This window comes from Panulirus ornatus, chromosome 23 (genome assembly GCF_036320965.1).
Source record: "Panulirus ornatus isolate Po-2019 chromosome 23, ASM3632096v1, whole genome shotgun sequence".
NCBI classification, from domain to species: Eukaryota; Metazoa; Arthropoda; class Malacostraca; order Decapoda; family Palinuridae; genus Panulirus; species Panulirus ornatus.
Window position 1 is genome coordinate 16,082,249 of NC_092246.1, and position 17,025 is coordinate 16,099,273.

Genomic DNA, 17,025 nt, shown 5'->3' on the forward strand with positions numbered 1-17,025 from the left:
ACCACAAATGCTCTCACTAAGCACAGACCCATGACTGCATCATTGAGAACAGTACTTGAGCATGCAAATATGGTGTGCAAGTGTGCCTCCAGTGTGACACGTGTAGTTGCAACAAAGATCACCTATGAGAGTGTCTGGATTTAAGATCAGAATATGTACCATGTTTGTACCTAGTCTGTTTTTCATTTAAAAGCAATATTTTTTAAGCTGTATATCTTATTCAGTAATGTAGATTAAAGGTATACATATATTGTGTTGGATATTTCTTGGTATTTTATTAATTTTTTGTGGATATTTCTTAGTATTTTATCAATTTTTTTTGTGTTATAGATAGGTTGTAAAATCTCCTTTAGGACTGCAGTCCCCTCTGGGTTATGCTAAATGGTGTTTCCAGGAATGCATATTCAACTTTAAACAGGTATTAGGAATAAAACTGCTGCTTTGCCTTTTCTAATAAGTTTCTTGCATAGTTGCCTGCTGTGATCTTTTATTATTCTTTCTTTGCACGTTTCACAAAATATTTATTGTTTACAGTGTCTTATTGGTTTAGAAATCAGGGCTGTAATTGTCTCAATATTTTCCCCTTTTTAATGGAATAAATTGTTTGAAAAGCAGAAAGTGAGACATTGCCCTTTTCTTTAATTGAAAATAAATAATTTCAGTTCCCTATATATTCCAAAGAGGCAGTGTTATATGCTTGAACTGAATGATTGACAACACTTGCTGTCTTGACACGTTTAGAGAAATGCTTCTCATATTACATGTTGATATTTGCTCATGTTTGGACTTTTTATTGGATAATATCTTGTTTACTTGCATTTTGCAGTTTGTCTCTATGGAAAGGTCAGATAATGAAGGTTTTGAGGACACTGAGCCACCAGCAAACTCTGATGTAGAACCAGTCTCCTCTGAACTCTGTGGAAAAATAGCTGTTTGTATTCGAAATTTGAAGAAGACGTATCACCCTTCTGGAAAGGAACCTGTGAAAGCTGTAGATGGTATATATGGATTGTTTCTGTAAAGAACAGAAAATACTTCTTCTCCAAGTTTGGTTTGTCTGAGGAGATTTGAGAATCTCCATTGTTAAAGGCAAGGGAGAAACAGATGAGTGTTCAAACTACAGAGGTATGAGTTTGTTGAGTGTACCTGTTAAGTTGTTTGAGAGGATGAAGGCCTGTACAAAGCATATGGTTGGGGAGGAACAGTGTGGTTTCAAGAGTGATAGAGGATGTGTGGATTAGGTGTTTGCTTTGAAGAATATGTTAGAAATACTTAGAGTAACAGAAGGATTTGTATGTGACACGTATGGATCTGGAGAAAATGTATGATAGGGTCGATGAAGATGCTTTGTGGAAGTTGTGAAAAATATATGGTGTGGGAGGAAATTTATTAAAAGCAGTATGGGTGTTTTATCAAGAGTGCAAGGTATGTTTGCAAGTATGTAGAAAGGAGGGTGGGTGGTTGCAGGTGAAGGTGGGTCTCCAGCATAGGTCTGAGGTGTCACCATGGCTATTTGATATGTGTATTAATGGGGTGATGAGGGAAGTAAATGCAAGGGTTTTGTTGAAAGGTGTGCACATGCAGTCTGGAGTGGGTAAAGGGGGGCCTGGGAAGTGAGTCAGTTGTTGTTTGCTGATGACACTGCTCTGGTGGTAGATTTGACTGAGAAACTGCAGAAGTTGGTGTCTAAGGTTGAGAGAGTGTGTGGAAGGAAATTTAGAGCAAATATGCATAGAACTGGTGATTGGGAATACCTGGTTTAAAAAGCGAGATATACATAAGTATACGTATGTAAGTAGGAGAGATGGCCAGAGAGTGTTATTGGATTACGTGTTAATTGACAGGCGCGCGAAAGAGAGACTTTTGGATGTTAATGTGCTGAGAGGTGCAACTGGAGGGATGTCTGATCATTATCTTGTGGAGGCTAAGGTGAAGATTTGTATGGGTTTTCAGAAAAGAAGAGTGAATGTTGGGGTGAAGAGGGTGGTGAGAGTAAGTGAGCTTGGGAAGGAGACTTGTGTGAGGAAGTACCAGGAGAGACTGAGTACAGAATGGAAAAAGGTGAGAACAATGGAAGTAAGGGGAGTGGGGGAGGAATGGGATGTATTTAGGGAATCAGTGATGGATTGCGCAAGAGATGCTTGTGGCATGAGAAGAGTGGGAGGTGGGTTGATTAGAAAGGGTAGTGAGTGGTGGGATGAAGAAGTAAGATTATTAGTGAAAGAGAAGAGAGAGGCATTTGGGCGATTTTTGCAGGGAAAAAATGCAATTGAGTGGGAGATGTATAAAAGAAAGAGACAGGAGGTCAAGAGAAAGGTGCAAGAGGTGAAAAAGCGGGCAAATGAGAGTTGGGGTGAGAGAGTATCATTAAATTTTAGGGAGAATGAAAAGATGTTCTGGAAGGAGGTAAATAAAGTGTGTAAGACAAGGGAGCAAATGGGAACTTCAGTGAAGGGCGCAAATGGGGAGGTGATAACAAGTAGTGGTGATGTGAGAAGGAGATGGAGTGAGTATTTTGAAGGTTTGTTGAATGTGTTCGATGATAGAGTGGCAGATATAGGGTGTTTTGGTCGAGGTGGTGTGCAAAGTGAGAGGGTTAGGGAAAATGATTTGGTAAACAGAGAAGAGGTAGTAAAAGCTTTGCGGAAGATGAAAGCCGGCAAGGCAGCAGGTTTGGATGGTATTGCAGTGGAATTTATTAAAAAAGGGGGTGACTGTATTATTGACTGGTTGGTAAGGTTATTTAATGTATGTATGACTCATGGTGAGGTGCCGGAGGATTGGCGGAATGCGTGCATAGTGCCATTGTACAAAGGCAAAGGGGATAAGAGTGAGTGCTCAAATTTCAGAGGTATAAGTTTGTTGAGTATTCCTGGTAAATTATATGGGAGGGTATTGATTGAGAGGGTGAAGGCATGTACAGAGCATCAGATTGGGAAAGAGCAGTGTGGTTTCAGAAGTGGTAGAGGATGTGTGGATCAGGTGTTTGCTTTGAAGAATGTATGTGAGAAATACTTAGAAAAGCAAATGGATTTGTATGTAGCATTTATGGATGTGGAGAAGGCATATGATAGAGTTGATAGAGATGCTCTGTGGAAGGTATTAAGAATATATGGTGTGGGAGGCAAGTTGTTAGAAGCAGTGAAAAGTTTTTATCGAGGATGTAAGGCATGTGTACGTGTAGGAAGAGAGGAAAGTGATTGGTTCTCAGTGAATGTAGGTTTGCGGCAGGGGTGTGTGATGTCTCCATGGTTGTATAATTTGTTTATGGATGGGGTTGTTAGGGAGGTGAATGCAAGAGTTTTGGAAAGAGGGGCAGGTATGAAGTCTGTTGTGGATGAGAGAGCTTGGGAAGTGAGTCAGTTGTTGTTCGCTGATGATACAGCGCTGGCGGCTGATTCATGTGAGAAACTGCAGAAGCTGGTGACTAAGTTTGGTAAAGTGTGTGAAAGAAGAAAGTTAAGAGTAAATGTGAATAAGAGCAAGGTTATTAGGTACAGTAGGGTTGAGGGTCAAGTCAATTGGGAGGTAAGTTTGAATGGAGAAAAACTGGAGGAAGTAAAGTGTTTTAGATATCTGGGAGTGGATCTGGCAGCGGATGGAACCATGGAAGCGGAAGTGGATCATAGGGTGGGGGAGGGGGCGAAAATCCTGGGAGCCTTGAAGAATGTGTGGAAGTCGAGAACATTATCTCGGAAAGCAAAAATGGGTATGTTTGAAGGAATAGTGGTTCCAACAATGTTGTATGGTTGCGAGGCGTGGGCTATGGATAGAGTTGTGCGCAGGAGGATGGATGTGCTGGAAATGAGACGTTGGAGGACAATATGTGGTGTGAGGTGGATTGATCGAATAAGTAACGTAAGGGTAAGAGAGATGTGTGGAAATAAAAAGAGTGTGGTTGAGAGAGCAGAAGAGGGTGTTTTGAAATGGTTTGGGCACATGGAGAGAATGAGTGAGGAAAGATTGACCAAGAGGATACATGTGTCAGAGGTGGATGGAACGAGGAGAAGTGGGAGACCAAATTGGAGGTGGAAAGATGGAGTGAAAAAGATTTTGTGTGATCGGGGCCTGAACATGCAGGAGGGTGAAAGGAGGGCAAGGAATAGAGTGAATTGGATCGATGTGGTATACCGGGGTTGACGTGCTGTCAGTGGATTGAATCAGGGCATGTGAAGCGTCTGGGGTAAACCATGGAAAGCTGTGTAGGTATGTATATTTGCGTGTGTGGGCCATTTCTTTCGTCTGTTTCCTTGCGCTACCTCGCAAACGCGGGAGACAGCGACAAAGCAAAAAAAAAAAAAATGCATAGAAGCAAGGTTATTAGGTTTAGCAAGGGAGAAAAGAGAGGTTATTATCTGAGAGGGCACAAATGGGTACATTTGAAAGTAAAGTTGTTTCAATGACAGTATATGGATGCAATTCATGGGCTATAGATGACAATATGTGAGAAGAGTTGATGTATTAGAAATGAAATGTTTGAGTACATTATGTGGTGTGAAGAGGATTGATCAAGTAAATAATGAAATGGTAAGATAAAGGTGTGGAGCTAAGAAGAGTATGATTGAGAGAGCTGCAGAGGAAATGCTAAAGTGTTATAGGTTTATGGAGAGAATGAGTCAGGAGAGTTTGACGAAGAGGTTATATGTATAAGAAGTGGACACCGGGAGAAGGGTAACATGAAATTGAATGTGGAAGGATGGAGTAAAAATTTTGAGTGATCAGGGCCTAACATGCAGGATGGTGAAAGATGTGTGCAGGATAGAGTGAATTGGAATGATGAGACATATTTTAGGATTTACCATGATTATTGTTATCATTAGCTGTAGTTATATGCATCACAGATGTTTGGATATATTTTAGGATGTATCATGAGTGTTGTTGTCATATATTTTGGGATGCACCATAATTATTTTTATCATTGGCTATAATTGGGATGAAGAAGTAAGATTATTAGTGAAAGAGAAGAGAGAGGCATTTGGACGATTTTTGCAGGGAAAAAATGCAATTGAGTGGGAGATGTATAAAAGAAAGAGACAGGAGGTCAAGAGAAAGGTGGAAGAGGTGAAAAAGAGGGCATATGAGAGTTGGGGTGAGAGAGAATCATTAAATTTTAGGGAGAATAAAAAGATGTTCTGGAAGGAGGTAAATAAAGTGCATAAGACAAGGGAGCAAATGGGAACTTCAGTGAAGGGCGCAAATGGGGAGGTGATAACAAGTAGTGGTGATGTGAGAAGGAGATGGAGTGAGTATTTTGAAGGTTTGTTGAATGTGTTTGATGATAGAGTGGCAGATATAGGGTGTTTTGGTCGAGGCGGTGTGCAAAGTGAGAGGGTTAGGGAAAATGATTTGGTAAACAGAGAAGAGGTAGTAAAAGCTTTGCGGAAGATGAAAGCCGGCAAGGCAGCAGGTTTGGATGGTATTGCAGTGGAATTTATTAAAAAAGGGGGTGACTGTATTATTGACTGGTTGGTAAGGTTATTTAATGTATGTATGACTCATGGTGAGGTGCCTGAGGATTGGTGGAATGCGTGCAGTGTGCCATTGTACAAAGGCAAAGGGGATAAGAGTGAGTGCTCAAATTACAGAGGTATAAGTTTGTTGAGTATTCCTGGTAAATTATATGGGAGAGTATTGATTGAGAGGGTGAAGGCATGTACAGAGCATCAGATTGGGGAAGAGCAGTGTGGTTTCAGAAGTGGTAGAGGATGTGTGGATCAGGTGTTTGCTTTGAAGAATGTATGTGAGAAATACTTAGAAAAGCAAATGGATTTGTATGTAGCATTTATGGATGTGGAGAAGGCATATGATAGAGTTGATAGAGATGCTCTGTGGAAGGTATTAAGAATATATGGTGTGGGAGGCAAGTTGTTAGAAGCAGTGAAAAGTTTTTATCGAGGATGTAAGGCATGTGTACGTGTAGGAAGAGAGGAAAGTGATTGGTTCTCAGTGAATGTAGGTTTGCGGCAGGGGTGTGTGATGTCTCCATGGTTGTTTAATTTGTTTATGGATGGGGTTGTTAGGGAGGTGAATGCAAGAGTTTTGGAAAGAGGGGGCAAGTATGAAGTCTGTTGTTGATGAGAGAGCTTGGGAAGTGAGTCAGTTGTTGTTCGCTGATGATACAGCGCTGGTGGCTGATTCATGTGAGAAACTGCTGAAGCTGGTGACTGAGTTTGGTAAAGTATGTGAAAGAAGAAAGTTAAGAGTAAATGTGAATAAGAGCAAGGTTATTAGGTACAGTAGGGTTGAGGGTCAAGTCAATTGGGAGGTAAGTTTGAATGGAGAAAAACTGGAGGAAGTAAAGTGTTTTAGATATCTGGGAGTGGATCTGGCAGCGGATGGAACCATGGAAGCGGAAGTGGATCATAGGGTGGGGGAGGGGGCGAAAATCCTGGGAGCCTTGAAGAATGTGTGGAAGTCGAGAACATTATCTCGGAAAGCAAAAATGGTTATGTTTGAAGGAATGGTGGTTCCAACAATGTTGTATGGTTGCGAGGCGTGGGCTGTGGATAGAGTTGTGCGCAGGAGGATGGATGTGCTGGAAATGAGATGTTTGAGGACAATATGTGGTGTGAGGTGGTTTGATCGAGTGAGTAACATAAGGGTAAGAGAGATGTGTGGAAATAAAAAGAGCGTGGTTGAGAGAGCAGAAGAGGGTGTTTTGAAATGGTTTGGGCACATGGAGAGAATGAGTGAGGAAAGATTGACCAAGAGGATATATGTGTCGGAGGTGGAGGGAACGAGGAGAAGTGGGTGACCAAATTGGAGGTGGAAAGATGGAGTGAAAAAGATTTTGTGTGATCGGGGCCTGAACATGCAGGAGGGTGAAAGGAGGGCAAGGAATAGAGTGAATTGGATCGATGTGGTATACCAGGGTTGACGTGCTGTCAGTGGATTGAATCAGGGCATGTGAAGCATCTGGGGTAAACCATGGAAAGCTGTGTAGGTATGTATATTTGTGTGTGTGGACGTATGTATATACATGTGTATGGGGGTGGGTTGGGCCATTTCTTTCGTCTGTTTCCTTGTGCTACCTCGCAAACGCGGGAGACAGCGACAAAGCAAAAACTAAAAGAAAAAAAAAATAATTGATATACATAAGAGATGATATATATTTTAGGATGTACCATGACTGTTGTTCTATTGTTTTGATTGAAATATGGGACAAGACAAAGAAGATATAGGTAATATAGATGAAGTCTACCCTGCAGGCAGAAGGTGGCTGTTTTAGTGTTATTTTAAGTTCAATGTATTGTCTTATATAGTGTGTTAAGCATTGGTGTTACCTGAAAATAGAGAAGATTCAACATAGCTCACTCTGTTTTGTATATGAGAAACACTTTGTTTGCAATCAGTAAATAGACTTATTCATTACTTTTATAAGGGATTTTTGTCAGAATATCCATAAATCTGTATATGTAAATAAGCATGGTACTTTGCCCTTTGATTTTAAATTGCATCTTAACAGGTTTCAGCCTTGACATTTATGAAGGTCAAATAACAGCAATCTTAGGTCACAATGGAGCAGGGAAAACAACACTGTTCAACATACTAACAGGCATGACAAGTCCATCAGAGGGCTATGCCACAATCTTTGGCATGGATATTAGGTGAGTTATTTTCTCAACAGTTTGGTGCATTTTGTTAACTTTCCCAATAGGTGTTCACAATCTTTTAGAAAGTATTAGTAAGAATTTTAACTTATATAACGTGGATGAAGGCAAGCAAATATGAATATGTACATGTATATATATATATATATATATATATATATATATATACATGTAAGACAAGGGAGCAAATGGGAACTTCAGTGAAAGGGGCTAATGGCGAGGTGATAACAAGTAGTGGTGATGTGAGAAGGAGATGGAGTGAGTATTTTGAAGGTTTGTTGAATGTGTTGGATGATAGAGTGGCAGATATAGGGTGTTTTGGTTGAGGTGGTGTGCAAAGTGAGAGGGTTAGGGAAAATGATTTGGTAAATAGAGAAGAGGTAGTAAAAGCTTTACGGAAGATGAAAGCCGGCAAGGCAGCAGGTTTGGATGGTATTGCAGTGGAATCTATTAAAAAAGGGGGTGACTTTATTGTTGACTGGTTGGTAAGGTTATTTAATCTATGTATGATTCATGGTGAGGTGCCTGAGGATTGGCGGAATGCTTGCATAGTGCCATTGTACAAAGGCAAAGGGGATAAGAGTGAGTGCTCAAATTACAGAGGTATAAGTTTGTTGAGTATTCCTGGTAAATTATATGGGAGGGTATTGATTGAGAGGGTGAAGGCATGTACAGAGCATCAGATTGGGGAAGAGCAGTGTGGTTTCAGAAGTGGTAGAGGATGTGTGGATCAGGTGTTTGCTTTGAAGAATGTATGTAAGAAATACTTAGAAAAACAAATGGATTTGTATATAGCATATATGGATGTGGAGAAAGCATATGATAGAGTTAATAGAGATGCTCTGTGGAAGGTATTAAGAATATATGGTGTGGGAGGCAAGTTGTTAGAAGCAGTGAGAAGTTTTTATCGAGGATGTAAGGCATGTGTACGTGTAGGAAGAGAGGAAAGTGATTGGTTCTCAGTGAATGTAGGTATGCGGCAGGGGTGTGTGATGTCTCCATGGTTGTTTAATTTGTTTATGGATGGGGTTGTTAGGGAGGTGAATGCAAGAGTTTTGGAAAGAGGGGGCAAGTATGCAGTCTGTTGTGGATGAGAGAGCTTGGGAAGTGAGTCAGTTGTTCGCTGATGATACAGCGCTGGTGGCTGATTCATGTGAGAAACTGCAGAAGTTGGTGACTGAGTTTGGTAATGCCTGTGAGAGAAGAAAGTTGAGAGTAAATGTGAATAAGAGCAAGGTTATTAGGTACAGTAGGGTTGAGGGTCGTCAATTGGGAGGTAAGTTTGAATGGAGAAAAACTGGAGGAAGTGAAGTGTTTTAGATATCTGGGAGTGGATTTGGCAGTGGATGGAACCATGGAAGCGGAAGTCAATCATAGAGTGGGGAAGGGGGTGAAAATTCTGGGAGCCTTGAAGGACGTGTGGAAGTGGAGAACATTATCTTGGAAAGCAAAAATGGGTATGTTTGAAGGAATAGTGGTTCCTATAATGTTGTATGTTTGCGAGGCGTGGGCTATGGATAGAGTTGCGTGCAGGAGGGTGGATGTGGCGGAAAGTGAGATGTTTGAGGACAATATGTGGTGTGAGGAGGTTTGATCGAGTAAGTAATGTAAGGGTAAGAGAGATGTGTGGTAATAAAAAGAGTGTGGTTAAGAGAGCAGAAGAGGGTGTTTTGAGACCAAACTGGAGGTAGAAAGATGGAGTGAAAAAGATTTTGAGTGATCGGGGCCTGAACATGCAGGAGGGTGAAAGGCGTGCAAGGAATAGAGTGAATTGGAACGATATCGTATACCGGGGTTGACGTGCTGTCAGTGGATTGAACCAGGGCATGTGAAGCATCTGGGGTAAACCATGGAAAGTTCTGTGGGGCCTAGATGTGGAAAGGGAGCTGTTGTTTCGGTGCATTATTACATGACAGCTAGAGACTGAGTATGAACAAATGGGGCCTTTGTTGTCTTTTCCTAGCGCTACCTTGCGCACATGATGGGGGGAGGGGGCTGTTATTTCATGTGTGGTGAGGTGGCGATGGGAATGAATAAAGGCAGACAGTATGAATTATGCACATGTGTATATATGCCTATGTCTGTGTGTGTATATGTATGTATACGTTGAGATGTATAGGTATGTATATTTGCGTGTGTGGACGTGTATGTATATACATGTCTATGTGGGTAGGTTGGGCGATTCTTTCATCTGTTTCCTTGCACTACCTCGCTAACACGGGAGACAGCGACGAACCAAAATAATAAATGATAAGTATAAGTAATAAATATATGTATCCCTGAGGATAGGGGAGAAAGAATACTTCCCACGCATTCCTCACATGTCATAGAAGGCAATAAAAGGGGACGGGAGCGGGGGGCTAGAAACCCTCCCCTCCTTGTATTTTAACTTTCTAAAAGAGGAAACAGAAGAATGAGTCACGTGGGGAGTGCTCATCCTCCTCGAAGGCTCAGGTTGGGGTGTCTAAATGTGTGTGGATATAACCAAGATGAGAAAAAAGGAGAGATAGGTAGTATGCTTAAGGAAAGGAACCTAGATGTTATGGCTGTGAGTGAAACGAAGCTCAAGGGTAAAGGGGAAGAGTGGTTTCGAAATGTCTTGGGAGTAAAGTCGGGTTAGTGAAAGGACACGAGCAAGGGAAGGAGTAGCACTACTCCTGAAACAGGAGTGGTGGGAGTATGTGATAGAGTGTAAGAAAGTAAACTCAAGATTGATATGGGTAAAGCTGAAAGTGGATGGAGAGAGATGAGTGATTATTGGTGCATTTGCACCTGGGCATGCGAAGAAATGGGTGATTACTGGTGCATACGCACCTGGGCATGAGAAGAAAGATCATGAGAGGCAAGTGTTTTGGGAGCAGCTGAGTGAGTGTGTTAGTAGTTTTGATGCATGAGACCAGGTTATAGTGATGGGTGATTTGAATGCAAAGGTGAGTAATGTGGAAGTTGAGGGAATAATTGATGTACATGGGGTGTTCAGTGTTGTAAATGGAAATGGTGAAGAGCTTGTAGACGTATGTGCTGCAAAAGGACTGGTGATTGGGAATACCTGGTTTAAAAAGAGATATATACTTAAATATACGTATGTAAGTAGGAGAGATGGCCAGAGAGCATTATTGGATTACGTGTTAATTGATAGGCATGCGAAAGAGAGACTTTTAGATGTTAATATGCTGAGAGGTGCAACTGGAAGGATGTATGATCATTATCTTGTGGAGGCGAAGGTGAAGATTTGTAGAGGTTTTCATAAAAGAAGAGAGAATGTTGGGGTGAAGAGAGTGGTGAGAGTAAGTGAGCTTGGGAAGGAGACTTGTGTGAGGAAGTACCAGGAGAGGCTGAGCACAGAATGGAAAAAGGTGAGAACAAAGGACGTAAGGGGAGTGGGGGAGGAATGGGGTGTATTAGGGAAGCAGTGATGGCTTGTGCAAAAGATGCTTGTGGCATGAGAAGAGTGGGAGGTGGGCAGATTAGAAGGGTAGTGAGTGGTGGGATGAAGAAGTAAGATTATTAGTGAAAGAGAAGAGAGTGGCATTTGGATGATTTTTGCAGGGAAAAAATGCAAATGAGTGGGAGACATATTAAAGAAAGAGGCAGGAGATCAAGAGAAAGGTGCAAGAGGTGAAAAAGAGGGCAAGTGAGAGTTGGGGTGAGAGAGTATCATTAAATTTTAGGGAGAATAAAAAGATGTTTTGGAAGGAGGTAGATAAAGTGCGTAAGACAAGGGAACAAATGGGAACATCAGTGAAGGCGGCTAATAGGGAGGTGATAACAAGTGGTGGTGATATGAGAAGGAGATGGAGTGAGTATTTTGAAGGTTTGTTGAATGTGTTTGATGATAGAGTGGCAGATATAGGGTGTTTTGGTCGAGGTGGTGTGCAAAGTGAGAGGGTTAGCGAGAATTATTTGGTAAATAGAGGTAGTAAAAGCTTTGCGAAAGATGAAAGCCGGCAAGGTAGCAGGTTTGGATGGTATTGCAGTGGAATTTATTAAAAAAAGGGGTGACTGTATTATTGACTGGTTGGTAAGGTTATTTAATGTATGTATGACTCATGGTGAGGTGCCTGAGGACTGGCAGAATGCTTCCATAGTGCCATTGTACAAAGGCAAAGGGGATAAGAGCGATTGCTCAAATTACAGAGGTATAAGTTTGTTGAGTATTTCTGGTAAATTATATGGGAGGGTATTGATTGAGAGGGTGAAGGCATGTACAGAGCATCAGATTGGGGAAGAGCAGTGTGGTTTCAGAAGTGGTAGAGGATGTGTGGATCAGGTGTTTGCTTTGAAGAATGTATGTGAGAAATACCTAGAAAAGCAAATGGATTTGTATGTAGCATTTATGGATCTGGAGAAGGCATATGATAGAGATGCTCTATGGAATGAATTAAGAATATATAGTGTGGAAGGTAAGTTGTTAGAAGCAGTGAAAAGTTTTTATTGAGGATGTAAAGCATGTGTACGTGTAGGAAGAGAGGAAAGTGATTGGTTCTCAGTGAATGTAGGTTTGCGGCAGGGGTGTATGGTGTCTCCATGGTTGTTTAATTTGTTTATGGATGGGGTTGTTAGGGAGGTAAATGCAAGAGTTTTGGAAAGAGGGGCAAGTGTGCAGTCTGTTGTGGATGAGAGAATTTGGGAAGTGAGTCAGTTGTTGGTCGCTGATGATACAGCATTGGTGGGTGATTCACGTGAGAAACTGCAGAAGCTGGTGACTGAGTTTGGTAAAGTGTGTGAAAGAAGAGTGCTGAGAGTAAATGTGAATAAGAGCAAGGTTATTAGGTACAGTAGGGTTGAGGGTCAAGTCAATATGGAGGTAAGTTTGAATAGAGAAAAACTGGAGGAAGTAAAGTGTTTTAGATATCTGGGAGGGGATTTGGCAGCGGATGGAACCATGGAAGCGGAAGTGAATCATAGGGGGGTAGGGGACGAAAGTTCTGGGAGTGTTGAAAATGTGTTGAAAAAGTCGAGAACATTATCTCGGAAAGCAAAAATGGGTATGTTTGAAGGAATAGTGGTTCCAACAATGTTGTATGGTTGCGAGGCGTGGGCTATGGATAGAGTGGTGCGCAGGAGGATGGATGTGCTGGAAATGAGATGTTTGAGGACAATATGTGGGGTGAGGTGGTTTGAGCGAGTAAGTAATGAAAGGGTAAGAGAGATGTGTGGTAAGGGTAAGAGAGATGTGTGGTAGCAAAAAGAATGTGGTTGAGAGAGCAGAAGAGGGTGTTTTGAAATGGTTTGGTCACATGGAGAGAATGAGTGAGGAAAGATTGACCAAGAGGATATATGTGTCAGAGGTGGAGGGAACGAGGAGAAGTGGGAGACCAAATTGGAGATGGAAAAATGGAGTGAAAAAGATTTTGAGTGATTGGTGCCTGAACGTGCAGGAGGGTGAAAGGCGTGCAGGGAATAGAGCGAATTGGAACGATGTCGTATATCAGGGTCGACGTGCTGTTAATGGATTGAACCAGGGCATGTGAAGCGTCTGGGGTAAACCATGGAAAGTTTTGTGGGGCCTGGATGTGGAAAGGGAGCTGTGGTTTCAGGTGCATTATACATGACAGCTAGAGACTGAGTGTGAACGAATGTGGCCTTTGTTGTCTTTTCCTAGGGCTACCTTGCGCACATGAAGGGGAGGGGGTTTTCATTTCATGTGTGGCGGGGTGGCGACGGGAATGAATAAGGGCAGATAGTATGAATTATGTACATGTGTATTATATGTATATGTCTGTGTGTGTATATTTATGTATACGTTGAGATGTATAGGTATGTATATTTGCGTGTGTGGACGGGTATGTATATGCATGTGTATGTCAGTGGGTTGGGCCATTGTTTCGTCTGTTTCCTCGCGCTACCTCGCTAACACGGGAGACAGTGAAAAAGTATAATAATAAATAAAAATAATGTTTATCTTATTTTTTTTCTTTATTTATTTTGCTTAGTTGCTGTCTCCTTCCTTAGCGAGATACCGCAAGGAAACAGTCGAAAGATTGGCCCAACCCACCCACATACACACGTATATACATACACGTCCACACACACACATATACATACTTATACATCTCAATTTATACATATATATACACACACAGACAAATACATATATACACATGCACATAATTCATACTGTCTGCCTTTATTCATTCCCATCAACACCTCGCCACACATGAAATAACAACCCCCTCCCCCTTCATGTGCGTGAGGTAGTGCTAGGTAAAGACAACAAAGGCCACATTCGTTCACACTCAGTCTCTAGCTGTCATGTAATAATGCACCAAACCCACAGCTCCCTTTCCACATCCAGGCCCCACAGAAGTTTCCATGGTTTACCCCAGACGCTTCACGTGCCCTGGGTCAATCCATTGACAGCACGTCAACCCTGGTATACCACATCGTTCCAATTCACTTTATTCCTTGCAAGTCTTTCACCCTCCTGCATGTTTGGGTCCCAATCACTCAAAATCTTTTTCACTCCATCTTTCCACCCTCAATTTGGTCTCCCACTTCCCCTCGTTCTCTCCACCTCTGACACATATATCCTCTTGGTCAATCTTTCCTCACTCATTCTCTCCATGTGACCAAACCATTTCAAAACACTCTCTTCTGCTCTCTCAACCACACTCTTTTCATTACAACACATCTCTCTCACCCTATTATTACTTACTTAATCAAACCATCTCACACCACATATTGTCCTCAGACATCTCATTTCCAGCACATCCACCCTCCTTAGCACAACTCTATCCATAGCCCATGCCTCACAACCATATAACATTGTTGGAACCACTATTCCTTCAAACATACCCATTTTTGCTTTCCAAGATAATGTTCTTGACTTCCACACATTCTTCAACGTTCCCAGAACTTTCGCCCCCTCCCCCACCCTATGGTTATCTTCCCCTTCCATGGTTCCATCCGCTGCCAAATCCACTCCTAGATATCTAAAACTCTTCACTTCCTCCAATTTTTCTCCATTCAAACCTACCTCCCAATTGAATTGTCTCTCAACCCTACTGTACCTAATAACCTTGCTCTTATTCACATTTACTCTCAGCTTTCTTCTTTCACACACTTTATCAAACTCAGTCATCAGCTTCTGCAGTTTCTCACATGAGTCAGCCACCAGCGCTGTATCATCAGCGAGCAACAACTGACTCACTTTCCAAGCTCTTTCATCCACAACAGATTGCATACGTGCCCCTCTTTTCAAAACTCTTGCATTCGCCTCCCTAACAACCCCATCCATAAACAAATTAAACAACCATGGAGACATCACATACCCCTGCCGCAAACCAACATTCACTGAGCACCAATCGCTTTCTCCTCTTCCTACACATACACATGCCTTACATCCGCAATAAAAACTTTTCACTGCTTCTAACAACTTGCCTCCCACACCATATATTCTTAATACCGTCCACAGAGCATCTCTATCAATTCTATCATATGCCTTCTCCAGATCCATAAATGCTACATACAAATCCATTTGCTTTTCTAAGTATTTCTCACATACATTCTTCAAAGCAAATACCTGATCCACACATCCTCTACCACTTCTGAAACCACACTGCACTTCCCCAATCTGATGCAATACCATCCAAACCCGCTGCGTTGCCAGCTTTCATCTTCCGCAAAGCTTTTACTACCTCTTCTCTGTTTACCAAATCATTTTCCCTAACCCTCTCACTTTGCACACAACCTCAACCAAAACACCCTATATCTGCCACTTTATCATCAAACACATTCAACAAACCTTCAAAATGCTCAATCCATCTCCTTCTCACGTAACCACTACTTGTTATCACCTCCCCATTAGCCCCCTTTACTGAAGTTCCCATTTGTTCCCTTGTCTTATGCACTTTATTTACCTCCTTCCAAAACATCTTTTTATTTTCCCTAAAATTTAATGATACTCTCTCAACCCTACTCTCATTTGCCCTCTTTTTCACCTCTTGCACCTTTCTCTTGATCTCCTGCCTCTTTCTTTTATACATCTCCCAGTCCTTTGCATTCTTTTCCTGCAAAAATCGTCTAAATGCCTCTCTCTTCTCTTTCACTAATAATATTACATCTTCATCCCACCACTCACTGCCCTTTGTAATCTGCCCACCTCCCATGCTTCTCATGCCACAAGCGTCTTTTGTGCAAGCCATCACTGCTTCCCTAAATACATCCCATTCCTCTGCCACTCCCCTTACGTCCTTTGTTCTCATCTTTTTCCATTCTGTACTCAGTCTCTCCTGGTACTTCCTCACACAAGTCTCGTTCCCAAGCTCACTTACTCTCACCACTCTTTTCATCCCAACATTCTCTCTTCTTTTCTGAAAACCTCTACAAATCTTCACCTTCACCTCCACAAGATAATGATTAGACATCTCTCCAGTTGTACCTCTCAGCACATTAACATCCAAGAGTCTCTCTTTCGCACCTCTATCAATTAGCACATAATCCAATAATGCTCTCTGGCCATCTCTCCTACTTACATACATATACTTATGTATATCTTGCTTTTTAAACCAGGTATTCCCAATCAACAGTCCTTTTTCAGCACATAAATCTACAAGCTCTTCATTTCCATTCACAACACTGAACACCCCATGTACACCAATTATTCCCTCAACTGCCACATTACTCACCTTTTCATTCAAGTCACCCATCACTATAACCCGGTCTCGTTCATCAAAACTACTAACACACTCGGCTGCTCCCAAAACACTTGCCTCTCATGATCTTTCTTCTCATGCCCAGGTGCATTATGCACCAATAATCACCCATCTCTCTCCATCAACTTTATTGTTTTTACCCATATCAATCTAGAGTTTAATTTCTTAAACTCTATCACATACTCCCACCACTCTTGTTTCAGGAGTAGTGCTACTCCTTCCCTTACTCTTGTCCTCTCACTAACCCCTGACTTTACTCCCAAGACATTCCCAAACCACTCTTCCCCTTTACCCTTGAGTTTCATTTCACTCAGAGCCAAAACATCCAGGTTCCTTTCCTCAAACTAGCTACCTATCTCTCCTTTTTTTCTCATCTTGGTTACATTCACACACATTTAGACACCCCAGTCTGAGCCTTCGAGGAGGATGAGCACTCCCTGCGTGACTCCTTCTTCTGTTTCCCCTTTTAGAAAGTTAAGATACAAGGACTGGAGGGTTTCCAGCCCCCCACTCCCGTCCCCTTTAGTCGCCTTCTACGAAACGCAAGGAATGTGTGGGAAGTATTCTTTCTCCCCTATCCCCATAATGTATATGGAGAAAAATTGGAGGACATGAAATGTTTTAGATATTTGGGAGTGGACTTAGGAGCAATTGGAACCATTGAAGTGGATGTGAGTCATAGGCTTGGGGAGGGGGCAAAGGTTCTGGGAGCAATGAAGGATGTGTGGAAAGAGAGAACTTAATCTCGGAGAGCAAAA

General features: G+C 41.9%; 1 protein-coding gene across 1 annotated transcript in view; it reads left to right on the forward strand.

The window, feature by feature from the left end:
* Positions 1-17,025, forward strand: part of LOC139756954 (cholesterol transporter ABCA5-like) — a 239,602-nt gene that overhangs the window by 103,010 nt on the left and 119,567 nt on the right. The window contains exons 12-13 of the mRNA XM_071676898.1: positions 827-998; positions 7,466-7,607. Coding sequence (XP_071532999.1) covers positions 827-998; positions 7,466-7,607 — 314 coding nt within the window. The remainder of the gene's footprint in view (positions 1-826; positions 999-7,465; positions 7,608-17,025) is intronic.